At 34.4% G+C, this 24,042-nt stretch overlaps 1 protein-coding gene across 17 annotated transcripts in view; it reads left to right on the forward strand.

Annotated features, from left to right (window-relative positions):
* The window catches only part of MYCBP2 (MYC binding protein 2), a 284,243-nt gene that overhangs the window by 142,874 nt on the left and 117,327 nt on the right, over positions 1 to 24,042 (forward strand). For all 17 annotated transcript variants that reach the window (XM_053896509.1, XM_053896544.1, XM_053896144.1 and 14 more), the window contains 10 exons: positions 526 to 718; positions 1,221 to 1,495; positions 4,959 to 5,180; positions 10,897 to 11,088; positions 13,216 to 13,422; positions 14,255 to 14,386; positions 15,947 to 16,125; positions 17,749 to 17,891; positions 19,352 to 19,452; positions 20,120 to 20,338. In XM_053896509.1, the coding sequence (XP_053752484.1) occupies positions 526 to 718; positions 1,221 to 1,495; positions 4,959 to 5,180; positions 10,897 to 11,088; positions 13,216 to 13,422; positions 14,255 to 14,386; positions 15,947 to 16,125; positions 17,749 to 17,891; positions 19,352 to 19,452; positions 20,120 to 20,338 (1,863 nt within the window). The remainder of the gene's footprint in view (positions 1 to 525; positions 719 to 1,220; positions 1,496 to 4,958; positions 5,181 to 10,896; positions 11,089 to 13,215; positions 13,423 to 14,254; positions 14,387 to 15,946; positions 16,126 to 17,748; positions 17,892 to 19,351; positions 19,453 to 20,119; positions 20,339 to 24,042) is intronic.

Genomic DNA, 24,042 nt, shown 5'->3' on the forward strand with positions numbered 1-24,042 from the left:
TTTCCTTACTTATATGATAAACTAAATAGGTTGATAGCAGGGAAACTTAAAAATGTATTTTTAGTGGTGCCTGGGTGACTCAGTTAAGTGTCTGACTTTAGTCATGACCTCACGGTTTGTGAGTTCAAGCTCCACATTGGGCTCTGCACTGACAGCTCAGAGCCTGGAGCCTGCTTTGGATTCTGTGTCTCCCTCTCTCTCTGCCCTTTCCCCACTCACACTCTTGTCTCTCTCTCTCAAAAATAAATAAACATTAAAAAACAATTTAATGTATTTTTAAATAGGCAAATATTGAAGAATGTTGTTTTTATAGATGCCTAACTACTGTACCTTTTTTGCCAAGCTTCAAAGGTACTCCTAATGGTAATGTGGTAAATGAACTAATAGAATGTCTATTATTTGCACTAATCAAAACACAGTAAAAAAGTTCAAATAAAGTTTTGAAGTTGATGCCATCTTTCCATTTGATTCAACCTATGGATCATTTGAACTAACTGTTACCTGTTTTTTCATATTCTGGATTAGGAATGTTTTGAGTCGTTATTGAGCATTCTTCACTGGAGTTGGACCACCTTAGTCTTAGGAGTTGAAGAACTTAGAGGATTAAAAGGATTCCAGTTCACAGCGACACTTCTAGATTTAGAGAGACTGCGCTTTGTGGGTACCTGTTGTCTGAGGTTATTGCGTGTCTATACATGTGAAATTTACCCAGTATCAGGTATGAAGCTTCTTTTTAAATGACTTTAGGGAGAAAATATTTGAGACATTGAGAAGGTCTATATGGGAAAACCAGGAATTTAAGATCCCCAGCTGCCTTTAACCTCCAAAAATGAGGGGAGAAAGTCAGCTTTTGTGACCTTTATATATTTACTTACGAAGAGTAAAATAGATTACATGTTATGCTGATAACAAAAAGTCATGTCAGGCTAAAAATTACTCTAATAAAGTATTATTTTAAACAGATTTGGTCAAATAGAAAACTTTTGAACAACTCATTTGGACTTAGAGGCTGAAACCAATGTTTCAGGGTCATTTTTTTTTCCTACTTAGATTTTTAAAAGAAATAATTTTGGATCGCATTTAATCTCTAAATTGTTCCATCTCTAGGTTATGAGTACTTGTGATCTCTAGTTACATAGGAAATTACTTGAATTATATTAAATGTCTCCATCCATATTTATTATCCTATTTAATTAGCAATCTGCTTTGTTCCCTCAAAGCTACTGGAAAAGCAGTTGTGGAAGAAACTAGCAAATTAGCAGAATGTATTGGAAAAACTAGAACTTTGTTAAGAAAAATTTTATCAGAAGGAGTTGATCACTGCATGGTGAAGTTGGATAATGATCCTCAAGGATATCTCAGTCAACCTTTGAGTCTCCTAGAAGCTGTCCTTCAAGAGTGTCATAATACCTTTACTGCCTGTTTTCATTCTTTCTACCCAACTCCTGCCTTACAGTGGGCTTGCCTTTGTGATCTGCTGAATTGTCTGGATCAGGTAATTTAAGTTTGTAAAATGTTAGTTGAAGATATGATATGTTACTTAATACTCTTTAAAGTGCTGTTGCCTCAATCTTTCTAACTTTTATAAAAGGTAAATTAGGACATTGGTTTGGTATATGTGACTTAAATAAAGTTCAAAGACATTTTTTTTTTCTGTTTGCTTTATCATTTTTACTTATAAACTTGGCAGGCACATTGTGCAGTTGCTGATTTGCTTTTTGAATCTGAGTGAGCATGTGTGTGTAAGAGCAAGAATAGTTGTGAGCAAGTGTGTAAGAGCAAGGACAGCACTAGAAGGGCAGCTCCTGCAGCCTCCTTATGTGCAGAATGGTCAGGAGAAAGAGCTGTGAGTGAACTTGCTTGCTAACATCATTCATTCATGAGGAAACCACAAGCCTCATAAATGTGTATGCCCCAAATCAGTTTCAAAATGCTTGAGGCAAAAAAATGGCAGAACTAAAGGGAGAAATAGACAAATTCACAGTGATAGTTGGAGACTTCAACACTCCTCTGTTAGCAATTAATAGAACAACTAAACCGAAAAATCAGTAAGGAAATAGAAGATCTGGACAACATTATCAACCACATTGGCTTTACTGACATTTATAAAACAGAATGTCAAGTGCACAATACATGTTATTTTCAACTATACATATCTTGCTCACAAAGATAGATCATATGCTAAGCCATAAAATAAGTTATAGTAATTTCAAAAGATTAAAAGTTTTCAGACCATAATAGGACTAAAGTTAAAATAAATAGCAAAATATATTGAGAAAAGCACTAAATATATGGAAAATAGACAATAATTCTAAGTAACCAGTGAATCAAAGAAATCCAAAGGAAACTTGAAAATATTTTGCACTGAAAGATAAAAGTTTAACATCAGAAATTGTGAGATGTAGCTAAAGGAAATTTATACTTTTTAAAATATTTATTTATTTATCTTGAGAGAGGGAGAGAGAGAATCCCAAGCAGGCACTGCACTCTCAGCACGGAGCCCAACTTGGGGCTTGATCCCACAAATTGTGAGATCATGACCTGAGCTGAGACCAAGAGTTGGACACTTAGCCAACTGAGCCACCCAGGTGCCCCAAGAAATGTATACCTTTAAATGATAATACTAGCAAAGAAGAAAGGTTTAAAATCAGTGATCTAAGTTTCTTCCTAAAGAAGTCAGAAAGAATTAGCAAACCAAAATAAGAAGAAAGTAATAAAGATAATGGGAGGAAATAATAAAGATAAGAGCAGAAATCAGTAAAGTAAAAATAGAGAAAATTGACCAAAAGTTGGTTCTTCAAAATTAAAACCAAACTAATACACTCATAGCAAGTCTGATTGAGAGACCAGAGATGAAGAAAAAACACAAAATGCCATTATCAAAAATGAAATAGCGAATATCAATATAGATCCAAACAGACATTAAAATGATAAAAGAATATTTTGAACAGCTTTATACCAATAACTTATAATTTTAGGTAAAGTAGACAAATTTCTTGAAAAATATAGCTTAATCAAAACTAACACAATAAGAAATATAAAAATCTGAATTGCCTTCTATTCATTAAAACATTGAATTTATTATCAAAAACTTTCCCACAAAGAAAACTCCAGACCCAGATATTGTTATTGGTGAATTCTATCAAACCTGAAACAATATCAATCTTTTACAAATTCTTTCAGAAGACATAGGAGACAACATTTCCCAACTGATTTTGTCAAGTTAGCCTTATACTGATACCAAAACCTGACAAAGATATTAAAAGAACATATTAGTACAAATTTTACTCAGAAACATAGATGCAAAAACTCTTAACAATATTATCAAATCAAATCCAGCAATATAAAAAATATATCACACCAAGTAGGGTTTTTCTTGGAAATGCAAGGTTAAACTTTCAAAATTCAATGTAATTCACCATATTAACTGAATAAACTGGGGAAATTGTATAATTGTCTCAGTAGATACAGAAAATGTGACAAAATTGGCACTTATTCAATGGTGAAAACTTCCATGCAAACTAGGATTTAAGGAAACTTCCTCAAGCTATGATTATAAAGGATCTTTAGAGAAAAATGTATAGTTAATACCAAACTTAATGGTGAAATACTGAATACTCCTCTAAGTTTGGGAGTAAGGCACAAGGTGACTGTTGTCACCACTTCTATTCAGCATTGTAGAGGAAATTCTAGCACCTTCTCCCCTAAGAAAGTTCACTGTCATCACCAGGGCATCCTAGCCTATTTGAAAGATATTCTAGGGATGACATAGGGGTAGGCAACTTTGTTTTTATTTTATTATTACTGTTTTTTTAGCTGTTTACATACTGAATTTATTATTCTTGTCATTAAAAATGTATTTCTTTGTGGTAAAAACACTTAATATGAGATCTCTCTTAGATTTTGAGCATACAGTATGATATTGTTAACTGCAGATGCAATGTTGTATAACACATCACTAGTGCTTACTCATCTTTCATAACTGAAACTTTATACCTGTTGAATACCAGCTCCCCATTTCCCCCTCATCCTAACCATACTCTTCTCTGCTTCTGTGAGCAGACACTGCATATAAGTGGAATCATGCAGTATTTTGGCTTGCTGTAACTGGCTTATTTCACTCATAGTGTTCTCCAGATTCATTGATGACCTATAGCAGAGTAGTGTATTTTACCACTCAATTTCCTGAGATAAGGTTATTGCCTGGACTGGTGCACAACTTACTCTCTCAACCTGTCCAGCTTCATATGGTTTTCTTTACTACTGAACTGGCTACAGAACAGGCTAGCATTAACAAATGTTGGTTTAACATATAGGATATTGCTGTTAACCTGAATTTGTAGTACAGATGTTTGATGAACTAAGTAACGTATACACAGTTTTTGTGAATTAGGATTATCATGTCTTGATAAGTTTTTAATATTTTGTTACAAAATTTTACAAGTATGCTGTTAATTTTCTGAACAGATATATAATGTGATATATTTTGTAACCTTAGTGGAATGTTTATTATAGTAATTCATTATGCTACATTACCATTAGTGAAATGTTATAGTTGCACAGAATTATAATTTAAATCAGTAATTATTTGAGGAAATTGTTTCAGTGCTTGTTACTGGACATGTCTTAGGTATATACTAATTGGGGCCTTTTTGATGTAATTCTTTGAGCATAGTGCTAGAGAGGACTAAGATTCTGAGGATATATAAACTCATTGAATGGAGAATAGGAGGCTGATATTTGACCATATTTAATAATTTTACATCTTCGTTGGATAGTAACTTAAACAGTTGTGTTTAAAGGTATTGATGTAATTAAATTCTATATCAAGACAATTAAAATGAGTGCTAGAAAACTTTGGTATGATTTAAAAATTGTTTAACTTTTGTGTATCCAAACATTTGGATTAAACTGATGCCATATTTCTTTGATGGGCTCATCTTTCTTTTTTTTTAAAGGATATCCAGGAAGCAAACTTCAAGACTTCAAGTAGCCGACTGCTTGCAGCTGTTATGTCAGCTCTGTGCCACACTTCTGTTAAGCTGACTTCCATCTTCCCTATTGCATATGATGGAGAAGTACTATTACGATCAATTGTTAAACAAGTTAGCACAGAGAATGACTCAACACTAGTTCACCGGTTCCCCCTTTTGGTAGCACATATGGAAAAGCTCAGCCAGGTAGGTCTTTTCCCAAAGTATCTTTTATACTGAAGTAAATGGAGGGCATATTTAAGTTGGTGCTTATTCTTCTATATTGATATTTACCAAATAAGTATGTGTTTCACAAGAAGAGCTAAAATTCAGGGGAAAAAATTCTCATGTTTACCTGTAAATTTGCAATATTCTTTCTCTCGTTTTTTTATTTTGAATGAAACCTAACCTATAAAAAATTTGAGAGTTGCACAGTGAATTCATGTATTATTCATATTATTCACATATTATTCACATAATATTCACATATATTATTTGCCAAACCATTTGAAAGTTGCAGATACTATAAGCAAACTTGTATATTCTCTTATTTTAGATTGCTGAGATAGAATTCTTAGGGAAATAAGTAAATTTTTGAGACATTTTTTTCTATAACATTTTGGTGTGTTAAAATAAGTACTCTAAAACAATAGTCACAGGAAACATGCTTTAGAAGCTGTTTCTGGTTTATTAGAAAGCACTATGGAGAAAAATTAACTTAAATACACATGAAAACCATATATAATGCTATCAAGTTGATGAGGAGTAATCTTTAAAATGAAAGCCAAAAAAAACAGTAGAAAATAGAATAGTTATCCTAATTATACAATAGCAATTTTCTGTTGACTGAAGCAACAGAAAAATAATGAGAAAAATTTAAGTGACATATAGAAATGAAGGACAATAGCAGAATGGGAAGAAAATTTGCGGTTAATAATACTTTGTAGAATTACAGTAGAAATAATAAGAGTAAATATAAGAGGGTCTTTAGAGAGTAAGCCATTATGGGAAAAATTTAAGCCTTACTAGAAATTAAATGTGGATGAATGAAGGTACTAATTTATTTGTAAAAAATTAAGAAAAATGAAGAGTTTTTTTCTCTTATCAAGTCCTACACTGGTGAGACTATGAGGAAACCTCCTGAACTTATTGATGATGGTTCCTGGCATTATGTAATGAATCTAAGTAATTTTTCTTTCGGTCTCTCATCAAGTATTTATTGTGTACCTTCTATTTACTGGGATTATAATTAGGTACTAGTTGAGGCAGGAGTCAGCTCTTGAATTGGCAATGGGGGAGTGTCTATAAACTGGAGGATATTTTTACAAGATAAATTGTCAATTCAGTATTATGTTGTTGAATATTTACAAAGTAAATTATCCAAGGGAATAATTGAAAGACTGAAGCCTTTTGTGTACTTTATTAAAAGGAAAAATGGAAAACCTTAATTAGAGTCCCAAATGTTCATCATTAAGTGAAATACTTGAATTTGGATATATCAACTTGATAGAAAAAGGTTCAGCCCTTAAAAATAACTTTATTTACATTTAATATCAAGGCCAATGTTTTTAAACTTTTTAGTTAGAAAATCAGAGACTAAAGTTTATGTACTTTAGTATGACTATGGTGTACTGTGATGACTATGTAAAATATGTATGCAAAAGACATACATATCTTGTAATATGTATTTAATACATAATTTGTAAGAAAATACTGAGAAATGAAAATAATACTTAGGTGATAAAGTTATGGGTAATTCTATGTTTTTCTTTTGGAATTCTACAAACATTTGGTAATTATTAATGGTTAATAATTGTGTATTTGTATGTCTTTGTCAATATTCTATGAAGGTAGTACATATTCTACCCTCCTTTTTTTTTTAATGTTTTTATTTATTTTTGAGAGAAAGAGACACAGTCTGAGCAGGGGAGGGGCAGAGAGAAAGAAGGAGCCACAGAATCTGAAGTAGGCTCCAGGCTCTGAGCTGTCAGCACAGAGCCTGATGTGAGACTTGAACGCATGAACTGTGAGATCATGCCCTGAGCCGAAGTCAGACACTCTACCGACTGAGTCACCCAGGCGCCCCTACCCTCTTTTTAATAGATACAGGATTCTACCATTTGGATGTAGCATAATATAGTTAATGAGTCCTTTCTCTCTCTATGTATATATTTAGATTATTCCCACTATTTTAAACAGTGTTGCTAAAAATATCATTGACTACATTTTTATGTATATTAATGATGACTTTTCCGGAGTAAGTCATCAGGAGCGGAAAAATTCTTAAGTAAAAGGAAAACACCTCAAGACTTTCTACAAATTGTTAAAATGCCCTCCAGAAACCAAGTGTCAGCTTACATTCCCCACCACTGGTGAATGAGTTCCCTTTTCTAAAGTTTAAGTGGCTAATGGGGTGCCTGGGTGGCTCAGTTGGTGGAGCGTGTGAGTTCAGCTCAGGTCATAATCTAACAGTTCATGAGTTTGAGCCCCGTGTCAGGTTCTGTGCTGACACCTCAGAGCCTGGAGCCTGCTTTGGATTCTGTGTCTCCCTCTCTCTCTCTGCCCCTCCCCCGCCTGTGTGCACACATGTGCACGCGCTCTCTCGCTGTCTCTCAAAAATGAATAAACATTTAAAAAATTTTAAATTTAAGGGGCTAGTGATGTACTAATAAATATATTTTTTTCATATTATTTATTTTTATATATTATACATATTACATATCTATGTACACATATATGTGCATATATACACATACATTCATACATTTTGGTTCTTCAACTAAAGCATTGACACTGTTAACTCCATTTTAAGAATATATGGGAAGCTTCTTGTATTAATCTTGTTAGTTACTAATTAGAAACTAAGTGGGTGTAACTAAATAAATACACTCCACCCATCCCCCTGATAAAGCCCTTCCAGGTTATTGATTATGGAGTACAGTTCGGGATTGAGTTTCATCCAAAGCTAATTTTCTGAGAAGTTCCAAAAAGTAAAGTTTCTGGAGAATTAAAGTGATGTAAAGGCTAGAAGAATTACAATTTTAGCAAAATGAGGAATTTATTATTTTAAAGCCAGGAGAACTAATTACATAAGAATTGATGTTTTATGGTAATCTTATTCAAATGATAATAGAAATAATCTAAAGATGGAAGATTATTTCTTTTTTTTAATTTTATTTTTTATTTTTTTAAATTTACATCCAAATTAGTTAGCATATAGTGCAACAATGATTTCAGAAGTCGATTCCTTAGTGGCCCTTACCCATTTAGCTCATCCCCCCTCCCACAACCCCTCCCGTAACCCTCAGTTTGTTCTCCATATGTATGAGTCTCTTCTGTTTTGTCCCCCTCCCTGTTTTTATATTATTTTTGTTTCCCTTCCCTTGTGTTCATCTGTTTTGTCTCTTAAAGTCCTCGTATGAGTGAAGTCATAGGATTTTTGTCTTTCTCTGACTAATTTCACTTAGCATTATACCCTCCAGTTCCATCCACGTAGTTGCAAATGGCAAGATTTCATTCTTTCTGATTGCCAAGTAATACTTCATTGTATATATATACCACGTCTTTATCCATTCATCCATCGATGGACATTTGGGCTTTTTCCATGCTTTGGCTATTGTTGATAGTGTTGCTATAAACATGGGGGTGCATGTGTCCCTTCGAAACAGCACACCTATATCCCTTGGAAAAATGCCTAGTAGTGCGATTGCTGGGTTGTAGGGTAGTTCTATTTTTAGTTTTTTGAGGAACCTCCATACTGTTTTCCAGAGTGGCTGCACCAGTTTGCATTCCCACCAGAAGTACAAAAAAGATCCTCTTTCTCTGCATCCTCATCAACATCTGTTGTCGCCTGAGTTGTTAATGTTTGCCATTCTGACAGGTGTGAGGTGGTATCTCATTGTGGTTTTGATTTGTATTTCCTTGATGATGAGTGATGTTGAGCATTTTTTCATGTGTCGGTTGGCCATCTGGATGTCTTCTTTGGAGAAGTGTCTATTCATGTCTTTTGCCCATCTCTTCACTGGATTATTTGTTTTTTTGGGGTTTGATAAGTTCTTAATAGATTTGGGATACTAACCCTTTATCTGATATGTCATTTGCAAATATCTTCTCCCATTCTGTCGGCTGCCTTTTAGTTTTGCTGATTGTTTCCTTAGCTGTGCAAAAGCTTTTTATTTTGATGAGGTCCCAGTAGTTCATTTTTGCTTTTGTTTCCCTTGCCTCCGGAGATGTGTTGAGTAAGACGTTGCTGCGGGCAAGATCAAGGAGGTTTTTGCCTGCTTTCTCCTCGAGGATTTGGATGGCTTCCTGTCTTACATTGAAGTCTTTCATCCATTTTGACTTTATTTTTGTGTATGGTGTAAGAAAGTGGTCCAGGTTCATTCTTCTGCATGTCGCTGTCCAGTTTTCTCAGCACCACTTGCTGAGGAGACTGTCTTTATTCCATTGGATATTCTTTCCTGCTTTGTCAAAGATCAGTTGGCTCTACGTTTGTGGGTCCATTTCTGGGTTGTCTATTCTGTTCCATTGATTTTGGTTCTCAGTTCTTGGGCCAAGGATGGAAGATTATTTCTAAGTGACTTTTTGTTAGCTTAAGATTGCACATTAAGAAAGCTGTTGATGGGGCACGTGGGTGGCTGAGTTGATTAAGCATCTGACTCTTGATTTCAGTTCAGGTCATGATCTCACCTGTCGGTGGTGAGATAGAGCCCCACATTGGTCTCTGCCCCTGATTTTCTCTCTCTCTTTCTCACTCTGTCTCTGTCTCTCTCTCAAAAAGGAAAGCTGTTGGGAGTGGTTTAAAATAATGCTCATGATTATTTTAACTAAAAAGTTACTTAATTTTCTATAATGGGTTGGATGTACCCTCATTTACATATTTTATTTGTCTTGGGAAGACTGATTTAACTTTAAAGACCCTTTTCTACCTTGAGATTTTATGACTTTATGAAATCTGTTGAATTTGCTGTATCTTGTAAAGCAGCATGGAATGTAAGTATTGTGGAAAAACTTGGCTATTCAGGGTGCAACTAGGTGATTTTGATAACTGAATCAGAGTATATAGTTTCCCTGATTTTATGAAGTTAAGGCACTATGAAGAAACTGGAACTAAATTCCAAATTGTTTGATTCTCTAGTCCACAGTAAAATTGGGTCATTGGTCACAATTGTCCCCTCATGAAACTGGATGCATTTTGCGCTGTGTCCACAGTGGGCTAAATGATACTGAGGATGGTAAAAAATATAAATAATGTTCATGCTGGACATCAACTAACTTAATCATCTTTTCACTTGGTTTCTGGAAAAAAAGACCTATGTTTTCCCCTTGGTCTTTGTTGGGACTTTATAATTTCTTATCTTGAAATTTTTATTGGTAGGGGTTGGAATGTCTTATCTTCATTTAGGAAGTCAAGTACAGAAGAAATTGTAAAACTGCATAGGAGTATTTGTAGTAGAATTCCATATTTTTATTACATGCATGTACAGAAAAAGTTTTATTAGAAAAAAGATTTGTACAGACTTTCCCAGTTGTTTTACCTGTAACTATACCAGAAATAATTATCTTAGATTGGAATTTTGTCCTATTGAAAAAGCTTTTTAAATAGGAGGAGTGTTTTTCTGTCATATATAATTATTATTGAGAAGTTAAATAAGAGAGTAAGTGAAAATGAGTCAAAGCTAACAAAAACACATACATCTTGTAAATATGTGGTACTTTTGTGATACACAGAGACTAATAATTGAAAAAAGAACAGTAAAAGTAAAGTCAGTGGTTCCACATACAGCTGGATGGATTTCTAGACATAGAGTCAAACCTGAATTTTAAGGGTGTCATTTAGAAAGATAAGATTTTGCAATTGAGTACTCAGGTGAAGGAAGATAAAGCAGTATTTGGAACTTTTTTTTTTTTCCATCTATCATAGAGTGAAGAGAATATCTCAGGTATGACAAGCTTCCGTGAAGTTCTGGAGAAAATGCTGGTCATTGTTGTGCTCCCAGTCAGGAACAGCCTGAGGAGAGAAAATGAGCTCTTCTCCTCTCACCTGGTTTCCAACACCTGTGGATTGCTGGCCAGTATTGTCAGTGAACTGACAGCATCAGCCCTGGGATCTGAGGTGATGTTTTATTTTGAGACTGGATAATAAGCACATGTTTAAGCTTGCCACGTAATTTCTTTTTTCATATATTTTGTCTTTGTATAAACTAATTTTAATCCTATTTGTACTGTTTTCTTAAAAAATAAAAATAAAAAACCTTCAAGCAGGCTGTTTGTTTGGTTTTCCCTTCCTTACACCTCTTCTGTGCTGTTGCTTGCTTCCTCTCTCACCAGTTTCCCCAAGACGTCACAGCGATACACACTGTATGTTTTCCTCTTATTTGCCCCATTGTACAACCTCACTGCCATGTTCCAAAATAGTTCACATTGCTGGCCCATGAGGAATAGAAATGGGGCTACTAGTAGGGAACACACAGTATGGAAAAGGTAAAGAGGTTTAAACCTTAGTTCTGCCCACTTGACTGACACAAGACAAATGACATCTGTAAAATGGGAAAAGTAATTTTTTTAAGTTAATTTATTTTTATAGTTACTTCTGCACCCAGCGTGGGACTCAGACTCCCAACCCAAGATCAAGAGTCACATGCTCCCCCAAGTGAGCCAGCCAGGCACCCCATAAAATGCAAAAAATAATTTTATGAAAATCGGCATTAAATACATTCACATTGTTGCACAGCTATTATCACAAAATTTTAAAAGAATCGAATATTAGTATGTTTGAGAAAACTACTTTGATATGTTTTAAAGTGCTTCACATTATATAAAATAACATTATTTTTAATCATATCACTGTCCTGCTCGCTCTGCCGTATAATTTATCTAAACATTTTGACTGAATTTAGTGAATGTTTCTAATTTTTTCCCCAAAATGCAGACAGAAGGTTGATTTTAAAAATCCTGTCACAATGCAAAATATCTTATATCATTCAAATAAATGTTGATTAGTTAGCATGTACTCAGTTGCTTGCCAAATAACATCTTTTCTCTCTTTTGCTTTTATAATCCCTAGCCTTTGCTTTTTCTTACTTGGAGACTTATTTTGGAATCTATTCTAAATTAATCTATCCAGTGTATACTCATTACTAATTCATAGCGACAGTTTAGCCTTTAGGATTTCTGAATGATTACATGCACCTGAGCAGAGTTTAGTATTTAACCCTGGGAACCACTTCCTCCATTTCTTAGTTCACTTTGACTTTGGTCTAGGAGGTCATTGAGCCCCTTGTCAGAAAATTTTAATTTGTCTTTTTTTCACTTGGTCATTCAGCCTGTATAATAGGCTTCCCTTCTGTACCAGATCCTGGAGGAAAGTCTGATGCATAGGTCCCCTCAGAAGGTTACTATCTGGTTTTCCCCATATGAACTTAACTTTCTAATGAGAAAGAATGCTCCGATTGCAGGTGCCTAATCTACGAACTTGGAAATTTACAAAGGTCATGACTTAGACATCCATATTTCCGTCTTTCCCAGAATAGTTTGAAATTCTTGTTAGAATCATAAACTTCAATTTTTTCCCTCTTATAGGTCTTTCAAATTTCTACAGCCAACTTAGATCAAAAGCAGGCTCTGTAATTGAAAAGAGCACTTTCAATCCAAAATAAGTTCACTGATCCTCTCTAATGAAAGTCTGTAATTAATGATGTTGTAGTTATGTATATATATTCACTTTTGTATATGTATTTTCTGCAAATGAAGTCTTGAAAACTCACAGATAAGAGGAGGGGATAGTCCCATTGAAGAGGGGAAACTTAGTCCACCTCTTAATTCTTAATTCTCTCCAGAATTCCTAGAGCTCTATGTCACATAGATTGAAAACTGTTGGTCCACAGAATGTTGATGAAATTTTGGTATTTCTTTTCAGAGTGAGTGATATAGTTCATTCATATGTTATGACTGCGATGACTTACATGTTTATAGTTCTGCATTATAAATTAAGTGAAATGCATGACTAAGAGAAGAAAATACTGTCCCATGATGATTTGTGAATTTAGAATGATAAAATCTATATAATTTTATTGCTATATAATCTCTTAATAGAATGTATGTTTAGAAAGCTTCACACCTACTTCTTAAATGTAGATTATTTTTTTGAATTTCTTAGAAATTTGGAGATAGTTTTGTTGTAGGTATATTATTAACACTAAGGTACAGACTACTGATGTGTAACTGCTTTTGTTGTTCATAGGTTGATGGACTTAATTCTCTCCACTCTGTTAAAGCCAGTGCTAACCGATTCACAAAAACAAGTCAGGGAAGAAGTTGGAACACTGGGAATGGGTCCCCTGATGCAATCTGTTTTTCAGTAGACAAACCAGGAATAGTTGTGGTTGGTTTTTCTGTCTATGGAGGAGGTGGAATTCATGAATATGAATTAGAGGTGTTAGTTGATGACGTAAGTACCACTCTAACAGTGTCATCTTCTGTGTAAGTTGTGCATCAGGACTTACCATTATCATAGTAAGAGTGTCCAAATCTTTGAGGGTTTAGCAGATTAGTCATTAGTCGTGGAAGACATTAAAGAAATGGAAAGAGTGATTCTGCATGATTGCTTCTGTGCCATTCTGGATCACTTCTGCCTCATATTTTTTGCACTTCCAGGGGAGATGGTAAATGAAAATACTAGAAATTATAGAGCTAAGCCTCTGATTATAACTTTTGTGTAATTTTTTTGCTTTTGTAGTTTTTTAGAAACAAGAACAGTATTCAGATCAGTATTATTACCTGTATCCATGACTAAAGCAGTTTTGTCATAGAGTGCAAATGGATTATTCTTAGTAAAGATAGTTTTCATTAATTGATTAAGCTCTATCTTGCTGTATTCTCTAAATTATTTAAATTACCTGAGTTTTCACAAAGTTTTATTAAAATGGGACAAAAAGTTACCATGTAAATTATTTCATAAAAAATAGAAATCTATCTGTATCTTGATTCTCTTTAGCAATTAAATTATGTCCTACTTCATTAGGCTCTTTAATTAGATTAGCACTCTTCTTACGAAGAAGTGGAAATCATTTTAAGACATCAGATGAGAAAAGCCCATTTGTATGATTTAGGTTGTAGACTCCTCAGGAAATCAGATAAAAATAAATAATTTACTAAAATTTTTTTTCTTCATTATATATGGGGAAATGCTAATGGATAATTTCATATGCAAGGAAAGAAACTGCTTAAAAACAATAAAACAAAATTAAGAATAGGGTGGGTTTTGTTTTTGTTTTAATTAGAGTGAACATGCAGGAGATTCGACTCATTCTCACAGATGGACATCTCTAGAATTAGTCAAAGGAACGTATACAACAGATGACTCACCCAGTGATATAGCTGAAATCAGACTTGACAAAGTTGTTCCTTTAAAGGTAATTTCAGTTATGTTTCTTTTATAAATAAGAGGTACTGTGTAGTTTACTTAAAAAGTAATGAAAAGTATTCCTTTTTGTGATGCTTAAAATGTTTATAGAGTCACTACTATACTCCTTATATTGTACTGTATTGTATTTTTGCAAAAGATCTCTTAAAGTCTGGTATAGTAGAAAGTATTGTTTAGTTTTGGAGTCAGGCGGAACTAGCTTCAGATGTCTGCACTTTCACATAGCTTAAAGACATTAGATATTATTTAACCACTCTGAGGCTTATCTGAAGATTCAGAAGGATTGTACCTACATTGTAGTGTTGTTCAGATGAAATTAAATAATAGAATAAAGTACTTGCCTCAATGTCTAGTACAGTATAGAAACTCAGCAAATATTAGTTCCTGTCTTTTCTTCTCTTATTGTGCCAAACTCTTTTTTAAAAAATGGCCTTAATAGATCATATTAACTATTAAAGTTACTATTACTTTATATAAAAGTTGTTTATTACTTCATGTAACATAACTATTTACCAAAACAGAAGTCTTATCCTTTTTTAAAATTTTTTTTAATGTTTATTTATTTTTGAGACAGAGAGAAACAGAGCATGAGTGGGGGAGGGGCAGAGAGAGAGAGAGAGAGAGAAGGAGACACGGAATCCAAAGCAGGCTCCAGGCTCTGAGCTGTTAGCACAGAGTCCGAGGCGGCGCTCAGACTCACGAGCCGTGAGATCATGACCTGAGCCGTAGTCGGATGCTCAATTGACTGAGCCACCCAGGCGCCTCTACCTAATCTTAAAGTAGTTATGAATGGAGTAATTCTGAATTCAACTGTAAATTATTATTTTTGTTATAGAACAGAATCTGGGATAAGAGAAGTTCATCAGAGGCCTCATCAAAAAGAGTTAGGGTACCAAAAAACAAAAAAAATCTTTTCACTGTAAAGTGTATATCATAGATCATAAGGCACCAGTGTCTGTATCTCATATTTTCTATGCACGGTACATCTTATTTGGGACAACTTTTGCTTATGGATATTTCTTCCCATTTCTCCACCTATCTGTTTCTATCTTTGAGTGTCTCTTAAATAAAATATAGTAGATTCACCATTATTTTTCCCACACTTAAAATTATTTCAAAAGTTAAACTCATCAAAGAAAAATAATTAGATTATGTACTTTAAATCTTTTGTTATGGTTAGTATTCTTTATGGGCCTAGAGTCAAACTGCCTATATTCAAATACTCATCCCATCACTTAATAGCTGTGTGCCTTTGGATGGCTTACGTAACTTCTCTGTGTCTCAGATTCCTCATCTGTAAAATAGGAATAGTAATGGTACTTACCTCATGAAGTTATTTTAAGGATTAACTTAATCAAAGCACACGAAGTACTTAGTACAGTTTTTTTTTTAATAATAAACATCATTAAGAGTTATTTTCCTGTTTGATTCATTAAAAATGTGCTTAACCAAATCATCTATAAATAGGACAAAGAAATTCAGTATACTGGCCCAGTTTTTTTTATAGCCTCTGTACATTATAAACATGTTTTACATCTTTATTGTGAAGGAAAATGTTAAATATGCTGTGCGCTTGAGGAACTATGGAAGTCGTACAGCCAATGGAGATGGAGGAATGACCACAGTTCAGTGCCCGGACGGCGTGACATTCACATTCAGCACATGCAGCTTGAGTAGTAATGGTACAAATCAAACCAGAGGACAGATTCCACAGATCCTGTACTATAGGTAAGTGTGTATGTACAGGGAAGGGGGCATTTTAAAGCAACAGAACACATATAGTTTGATATCAAGGTAAAAAAATGCTAAATGCATAGTTATAATTAAATTATGCAGCATAACTTCCTTGCACATACTTGTGCTGATTTGTGTAAAAAGATCTCATATTAATACATAGGAGCACCTGGGTGGGCCAGTTGTTTGAGTGTCTGACTCTTGATTTTGGCTCAAGTCATGATCCCAGGGTCATGGTTTATATATATATATATATTAATATATTTCTATTTTTTCACTGTTCACTGTAAAGGTGAATGCTTTAAAATGTTTTTGTCGTTACTTCCTTTTTTTGTCGTTACTTCTTTAATATCTTCGAAATTTTTATCTCCTGGGCATGTGTGTTCATTTCTTTTTTAAAAATACCAAAAATACTAAAAACATTCAGTTCATTTCTTTTTTAAAAATACTAAAGATTAGTGATCAGATCACTTCTATCCAAGTACTAGTTTTGCCTTGGTTCTGTTATCCAGTCTGCAATATATTTTGATGTCTCTGAGTCTAGTTCTTGGGGCCCTAGGATACATAACAAGGTGTTCTTAACACATGTGTTTTCAGTGCATGACCTGTGTTATTAGCTAGTCCTTGTAGTAACTCCATGAGGTGGGCGCTTGTCCTGCTTCACAGATGAGGGAACAGACACGTTGAGGGTTAAATGCCTTGCCTAAAGTCACACTTCTTGTAAAGTATGGTCCTGGGTTCTGTAGGCAGGTAATTGGTCTCCAGATGACCTGCTTTTAACATGTCCTCTTTAACAATGCTTAAGGTCACCTGTGAGACATCGTAGTTTAATGTGTCACAGTGCTCCTCCCCATCCATGGTTGGAGCCAAGCACCTTGGAGTTTCTTGACTTCCCTGTTTCTCTCACTCTTTCTGTCACCAAGTCCTGGCAGCTGTGCTTTTAAAATGTTCTAAGTCTGACCTTTTCTAACTCCCATAATTAACAGTTCAGTTCAAACCATCACTGCCACCCCCTGCGTAACAATCATAGCTTCTAACCCAGTCTCCCCGCCAGTCTCCCTCCCACCTTTTTTGGTGGCCCTCCTGCAGTCAGTCTGCACAGTGCAGCCAGAAGGGTTTCACAGAAATATGCATCAGGCCAAGTTCTGCCCCTGCTCACGATCCCCTCACAGCTTCCCATCCCAGTACGAAATGCAAGGTCTTACGGAGGCTTATGGAGCTCACATGGTGTGATTCCTGTCACCCTCCACGCTCCTTTCATTCCAGTCACACTCGTCTTCATTCTGTTCCTTGAACTTGCCAGTCTTGTTCTCGTCTGAACCTTTATCTTACTATTCCTTATGCCTGAATATTTTATCCTCAGCTTTTTGTTTTTTTAACATAATTCAAGCCTTTATTTAAATATCAGTTCCTGATACAGACTCTCTTTGGTCTTATTCTAAAATAACTTTATATCCTCATCCGGCTGTATTTTTCTTTGAAGTCCTGTCACTCCTTGAAATTGCACGGTTACAACTTTAACTTTTTTAACTTTAAGTGAGGAGCTCTGATCTAACTAGAGTTAGATCATGTTTTACCTACCATGTAAAATAATCTCATGTATTACTCCTGTTACAGGAGTGAATTTGATGGAGATTTACAATCCCAGCTTCTGAGTAAAGCCAATGAAGAAGATAAAAACTGTAGCAGAGCTCTCTCTGTGGTAAGCACTGTTGTTCGAGCTGCAAAAGACCTCTTGCACAGAGCTCTTGCTGTGGATGGTAAGACTTTTCTTTTAATAGTCATATTTTAGATTCTTTATTCCCTAACTTGTACACAGAGTTACTGAAGAGTAACTATTTTGTAGGATCCCAGAATGTTTTATTCATTGTAGATCTGCTCACACATACACATTCATTTTGGATCAGCCATACTCTCCATATTCTAATGCAGAACTTTTTTAAATGTCCAAAAGCAGTTACCGGATACCTATTTTTTCCTTAGTTAACCTAGTAAGAAAAACTCAAGGATAAAGCTGAGTCTTTGCTTTATCCTTACTTTAGTAGTCAGAAAGCATTTTATTTTCTCCTTAAGGTGTGTTTTTCTTCCTATATTTCCAGTAATGTTATCACCATTCACCCAAAGGTCTGGGTAACCCTAAACATCTCCCCAAACGCACTTGTCTGATTTCAGTTCTGTAAGTTCTTCCACTGGCAACTCTCCAATTTGTATTCCCCTGTCTGTTCTTCCATAGTCCAAGCTACCATGGTGCTGGCACATGTCCTCTTCCCCGTAGATGGGTAACATCCCAGCAGCCTCACTGCCACTGTTCTCCCATTCCACATCTAACTACCTAGTCACCTCCACACTGGCAGTGGAGTTCATTTACACAAGCATTCATTGTAACCCACCCAGCCTTACTGTAATCTGTAACATTTGTTCCTAAGCCTAGTACACATCAGAATCACCTGGGAAACTTGCTAAAAATAAAAAATGTTTGGCCCATCCAGTCTGCAGGTTTGGGCTGGGCTAAGAAACTGTATTTTTAAATAACTGAATCCTATTCCAATGCAACAGCATATCTAGAAAGAAGTATTTGGAAATAATTGGCCTTTAATATAAAGGTGATCTCAGTCTAGACTCAACTTATCTTCCCAGCACCGTGCTCATTGGGTAAATGATTATAATGTCCTTTAGCAAAAGGGTTTCTTGGTAAAATAGAAGGCAATATAGCTTAATAACAGCATTTTTGTAGTGCTTAATATGTGCAGGCATTGTTCTAATGTTTTACATATATTAACTCAATCTTCATAGTACCCAGTGAGGGAAGTACTGTTACTATCCTTTTTACAGAGGAGTAAACTGAGGCATATGCCAATTAAGTAATTGGCCTAACGTCACACATGTAGCCACGTGTGGCATCAGGTGTAGTGGTTAACATCATGACTATTGCTGTAGGTTCTAATCCTGCCTCTGTCATTTTACAGCTGTAGGATTTTCGATGAGTTATTTAAACAGTGTGTGCCTTGGTTTCGTCTTGTAAAAAGTAGAGATAATACAAGTGTCTTACTGTGAGGATTAATTGATATGGCTTATGTCAGTAAAGCCCTTAGAATAGGGCCAGGTCCTTTATAAGAGTGATAATTTTATTTTGCTCAAGAGACTAGAATATAGATTTAGTATAGCATATATACATTACAGTGAAATTACCTTCTAACTATAGTTTTAATGCCTTTTTTAGCTGATGACATTCCAGAACTGCTTAGTTCTTCCAGTCTGTTTTCCATGCTGCTTCCCCTTATTATAGCCTACATAGGACCAGTAGCTGCTGCTATTCCCAAGGTGTGTAACTTAATTATGTAACTTTGAATATTTTTTTAATATCATTTTTTTTAGACTTTGTATCTTTATAAACATTTTAATCTTTGAGGCACCTGGGTTACAAGTAACATAACAGAGATAGACATGTTAAAATGGTAGAAGTTATCAGTTAAACCTCTCTGTTCTTCATATTGTTGACTAGATTACTATGCTTACTTATTGGCTTTACAGTTGAAGAATTTGGGAATGAGAAATATATTTTAGAGTTATGACATATAAGGAGAGTTTAAGTAGATTTTTATAGTTTATGAGGTTGATGCCAAGTCTTCTTTTTGAATAAAAGTAGCAAGGTAGGAGTATTTTACAATTGAGAAATAGTCAAGATATGGAGGAAATCATAAACTATTGATTCTTTAGCATAAAGATTGAGTAAAACCTAGTTTACGACAGATTACAAAAAGGCAAAGTGTTTAAAAGTATAGACAAGGTTATTTTCATATAACATCTAAGACATCTAAGGTAAATCTTTTTTTTCCATAAAAAAAATTTCTCTTTGAGCAAAAATTTAGTCAGAAGAAACTCTTAATAATATCTTAGTAATTAAGGATGGCCAACAATTACAGTAATTAACAACTTTAAAGCAATTTTCACATTTATTATCTCATTTAATCATTTCTTTTTATACCAGGTGGCTGTAGAAGTCTTTGGCCTTGTCCAACAGTTACTTCCCTCAGTTGCCATTTTGAATCAGAAGTATGCACCTCCTGCATTCAATCCTAATCAGTCAACAGATAGCACCACAGGAAACCAGCCTGAGCAAGGCCTCTCTGCTTGTACAACCTCTAATCACTATGCGGTCATAGAGAGTGAGCACCCCTATAAACCTGCATGTGTGATGCACTACAAGGTAGGCGCTGACTCCTGGGCAGAGTTTAAATTTAAAAGTTGGTTTGATGTTCTATAATGATGCCTTACAGGATACTTTGCCTCTGTTTAGAAGTATAGTTTTTTATAGTATTTAAATATAGAAATCAGGTGGTTAGGCACTGTCAGATCCACAAAAGGGTTTAAGATAGAATTTTTGTCATTAAAGCGTATAGTTGGGAGTATTTGTGAGAATCGTTCTCATATGTTTTTATAAGTCCAGTGCAGTATATAATGTTCAACTGCATATTATATATTGTAATAGTAGTGGATATAAGCATGAAAATTTAAAAATCATATTGTTTGAACTGCTATTATTTATACCACAACCTGAGCTCTGAAAATTTGCATATCCAATGCAGGACTTCGAGTGCTCTAATATAAATAATGTAAAAAATAATAAAACATTTATAAATATAATATTATTACAGAGTATCCAGAGTCTTTATTCCTTCTTAAATTGTATCATGTAAACTAAGGAGGAGAAGGAAGATTTGTCTAATTCATCAATGTGATTATAAGTTTTATGTGCTTGCAAAATACTCAACTTTTTATTATACACTGTGGTAAACATATAAAAGGACTAGACAGTCACTGCACTTATCCATCATCACAGATTCAGTAGTTACCAGCTTTTTTTAAGTTTTTATTTAAATTCCAGTTAACATACAGTGTAGTATTAGTTTCAGGTGTACAATATAGTGATTCAACACTTTCGTACGTCACCCTGTGCTTATCACAGCAAGTGCACTCCTTAATCCCCATCACCTGTTTAACCCAACCCCCCACCCCCACCCCAACCTCTTGACCAGACCTGATTTGTTTATTCTCCACCCACTTTGCCCTTTCTAGATTATTTTAAAGCACCTTTATGGATATTTTATTATGTATCTTTAAATATAGACCCATAAAAAGTAACTATATTATTATTATACAGAAAATGCTAATAATTCCTTCATGTCATCAAATATGTACATTTTTAATTGAGCTAGATTCAAAATAAGAGTTTAACTTTTTTAATTGTTTGAATTAGGATCCAGATAAGACCCATACATTGTGATTGGTTATTATGTCTCTCAAGTCTCTTGTTATCTACTTGAGGAGGTTCCCCTCCAACTCTGTCTTTTTTTGTTTCCTTGAATTTTATTTGAGAAAATGGACCATATGTCTTTGTTGGTAGGAGCCTCTTCAGCTTGCCGCCTGAATCCTTTAGACGTACCCCTTGTAGTCATTCATAGCATCCTCCCTCACTAGTGTAAGATATTCTAGGCTCATCTTCTACATTTCTTGTGTTGGTATTTTAGAGCCAAAATTTGGCAGAAGAATTTGACTCGTTTCTCTTGGGCTGGTGATTGTTTCTAAATATTTGTAGTGCACAGAACTGATACATACAGTCACTCGTGCATGCATTTATACACACAGGCACATATTATTTTTATATATGTGTATATATTCCCGTATAGACACATTTATGTGTATGTTTTGTTTTGTTTTGTTTTTAAGATACAATACCTGAAGTTTGTACTGATGATACTAATTCAGAATAAGGTCCATAGGATCTTACCCTTGAATCTTTTTGGCATACATCTAGATCCCTGTTCCCAATGACACTGGGAATATTAGAATTAGAAACTCAGTTATTCATTTCCTGTGTGTGTATATGTGTGGGTGTGTTTTGTCATGTTGGGTATATCCCATCTAGGATGTATAAAGAAATGAATGTGTTTTAAAGTAAGTGGGTATGGTCAATTACTGTGTTTAATGTAAGTTGGAATAGTCACTCTCTGTGTGATTATGCCACTAATTGGACATACATTTGGCATCATTTCTTTTATTTTAGGATTTTAGGAACTGCTTTTTATATCTTGTTTTGTTTTAGAACAACTTAAATGATTACATTGTCCTAACTCAAATCTATAAAGGAAAGAGTACTCAGAGAAGTCTAGCTTTTATTTCTATCCCTAATCTCTGTTCCCTCCTTCCCTATCCTAGGTAGCATTTCATTTTATTATAACTTTGTAGTTTATTCTTCCGTTTTTTATAACGTAAGTGTAGTCACATACACAGATGGAGATAGTGTGTATATTCATTCCCCATGTGTTTCAGCTTTTATTTTAAATATTTCAAACCTGTAGGAAAAAATAAGATTTGTGCAATGATCACCTTGTATGCCTTTCACCTGGCTTCATCAGTTAACATTTTGCCACATTTGTTGTATTTATTTATCTGTATTTGGTACTGCTGAACCGTTTAAGAGTAAGTTGCAAACATGAACAGTCACCTTGTTCCTAAGAACAGAGATTTTTCTGTGTATCAGTAATACACTAGTCAAATTTAGGGAATTTAACATTGATGCTCTATTACCATAATGCGTAATAGTAGTATACCATGATATTATAAGCTAGATGTTTTGCCAGCTGCCCCAACAACAGCATTCATGGCATTTTTCTAAACCCAGATCTGGGATCCACCCAGATTCATCCATTGCACTTAGTTGTCAGGTCTTCTCTGTTTCCTTTGATCTGAAATAGTGCCTCAGGCTTTCCTTGTCTTTCTTGACATTGGCATGTATGAAGAATACAATCAGTGGTTCTGTAGAAGTGTCCTTTTATTTGGACTTGATTGATTGTTTCCTAATGATTAAACTTAGGTTACTTGTTTTGGGCAGCAACAGTTCATAATTGATACCGTATTCTTGTCAGTGCATCCCATCAGGAAGTACTTACCATTTGATTAAGAGGATATCTGGCAAGTTTCTCCACCAAAACTACCTTTTTTCTCTTTGAAAAGGCTTATGGGTAGAGAGCTAGAGACTGTGTAAAAAATACTCCCTAACAAATTTTTACCCAGCAGTTTTAGCATCCATTGGTGATTCTTACCCAAATCACTTATTACTATAGTGGTTGCAAAACGGTGGCTTTCTAATTCTGTTATTCCTTCCATTTGGTGTTCTATTGTAAAAGACCGTTTTTCCATCCCTTCCACTTTTAAACACACATTGACTTGTTTATTTTATGTGTTTATATCAATACAGATTTAAGAATTTTCTTTTTGTTTAATGTTATAATCCTTTGCTGTTATTATTTTAATTCTCAAATTTTAATTGATTTGGCCAGTGGAAGTTCATTCAAGCTGGATTTTATGTTTTTTATATGTTTTACCATGTTTTCATCAGTTTTTGAATACTACCTACCAGTTCTAGTCAACATTATAGGAGTCTTGTCTTTATATCTATCCCATTTATGTGTCACTGTGAAAAATAAAACTACCGGGTAAAATTAACAATTTCCTTGTAAAATGTTTGTCTTTAGAATATATCCCGCTGACATTAGATAACAAAGTACAAAATTCAGAAGTTACTTGGAGTAATTCTTTTTATCTATATGTGCAGGTTGCTATACAATCACTTTGCTATAAAATTAGGCTTATTTGGTTTTTTGTACTTAATTTTTGTGAGTTTTCCCCGATCCTTCTTTGTTTATCTTTATCTTTATCTTGGTTAACTTTTATCTTTTTTTTTTTTTTTTTAAAGATGTTCAACATCATCAGTCTTTTTTTTTTTAATGTTTATTTATTTATTTATTTATTTATTTATTTTTAATTTTTTTTCAACGTTTTTAATTTTTTTATTTTTGGGACAGAGAGAGACAGAGCATGAACGGGGGAGGGGCAGAGAGAGAGGGAGAC

Source organism: Panthera pardus, unplaced genomic scaffold (assembly GCF_024362965.1).
Source record: "Panthera pardus isolate Hobbes unplaced genomic scaffold, ASM2436296v1 HiC_scaffold_1, whole genome shotgun sequence".
Classification (NCBI taxonomy): domain Eukaryota; kingdom Metazoa; phylum Chordata; class Mammalia; order Carnivora; family Felidae; genus Panthera; species Panthera pardus.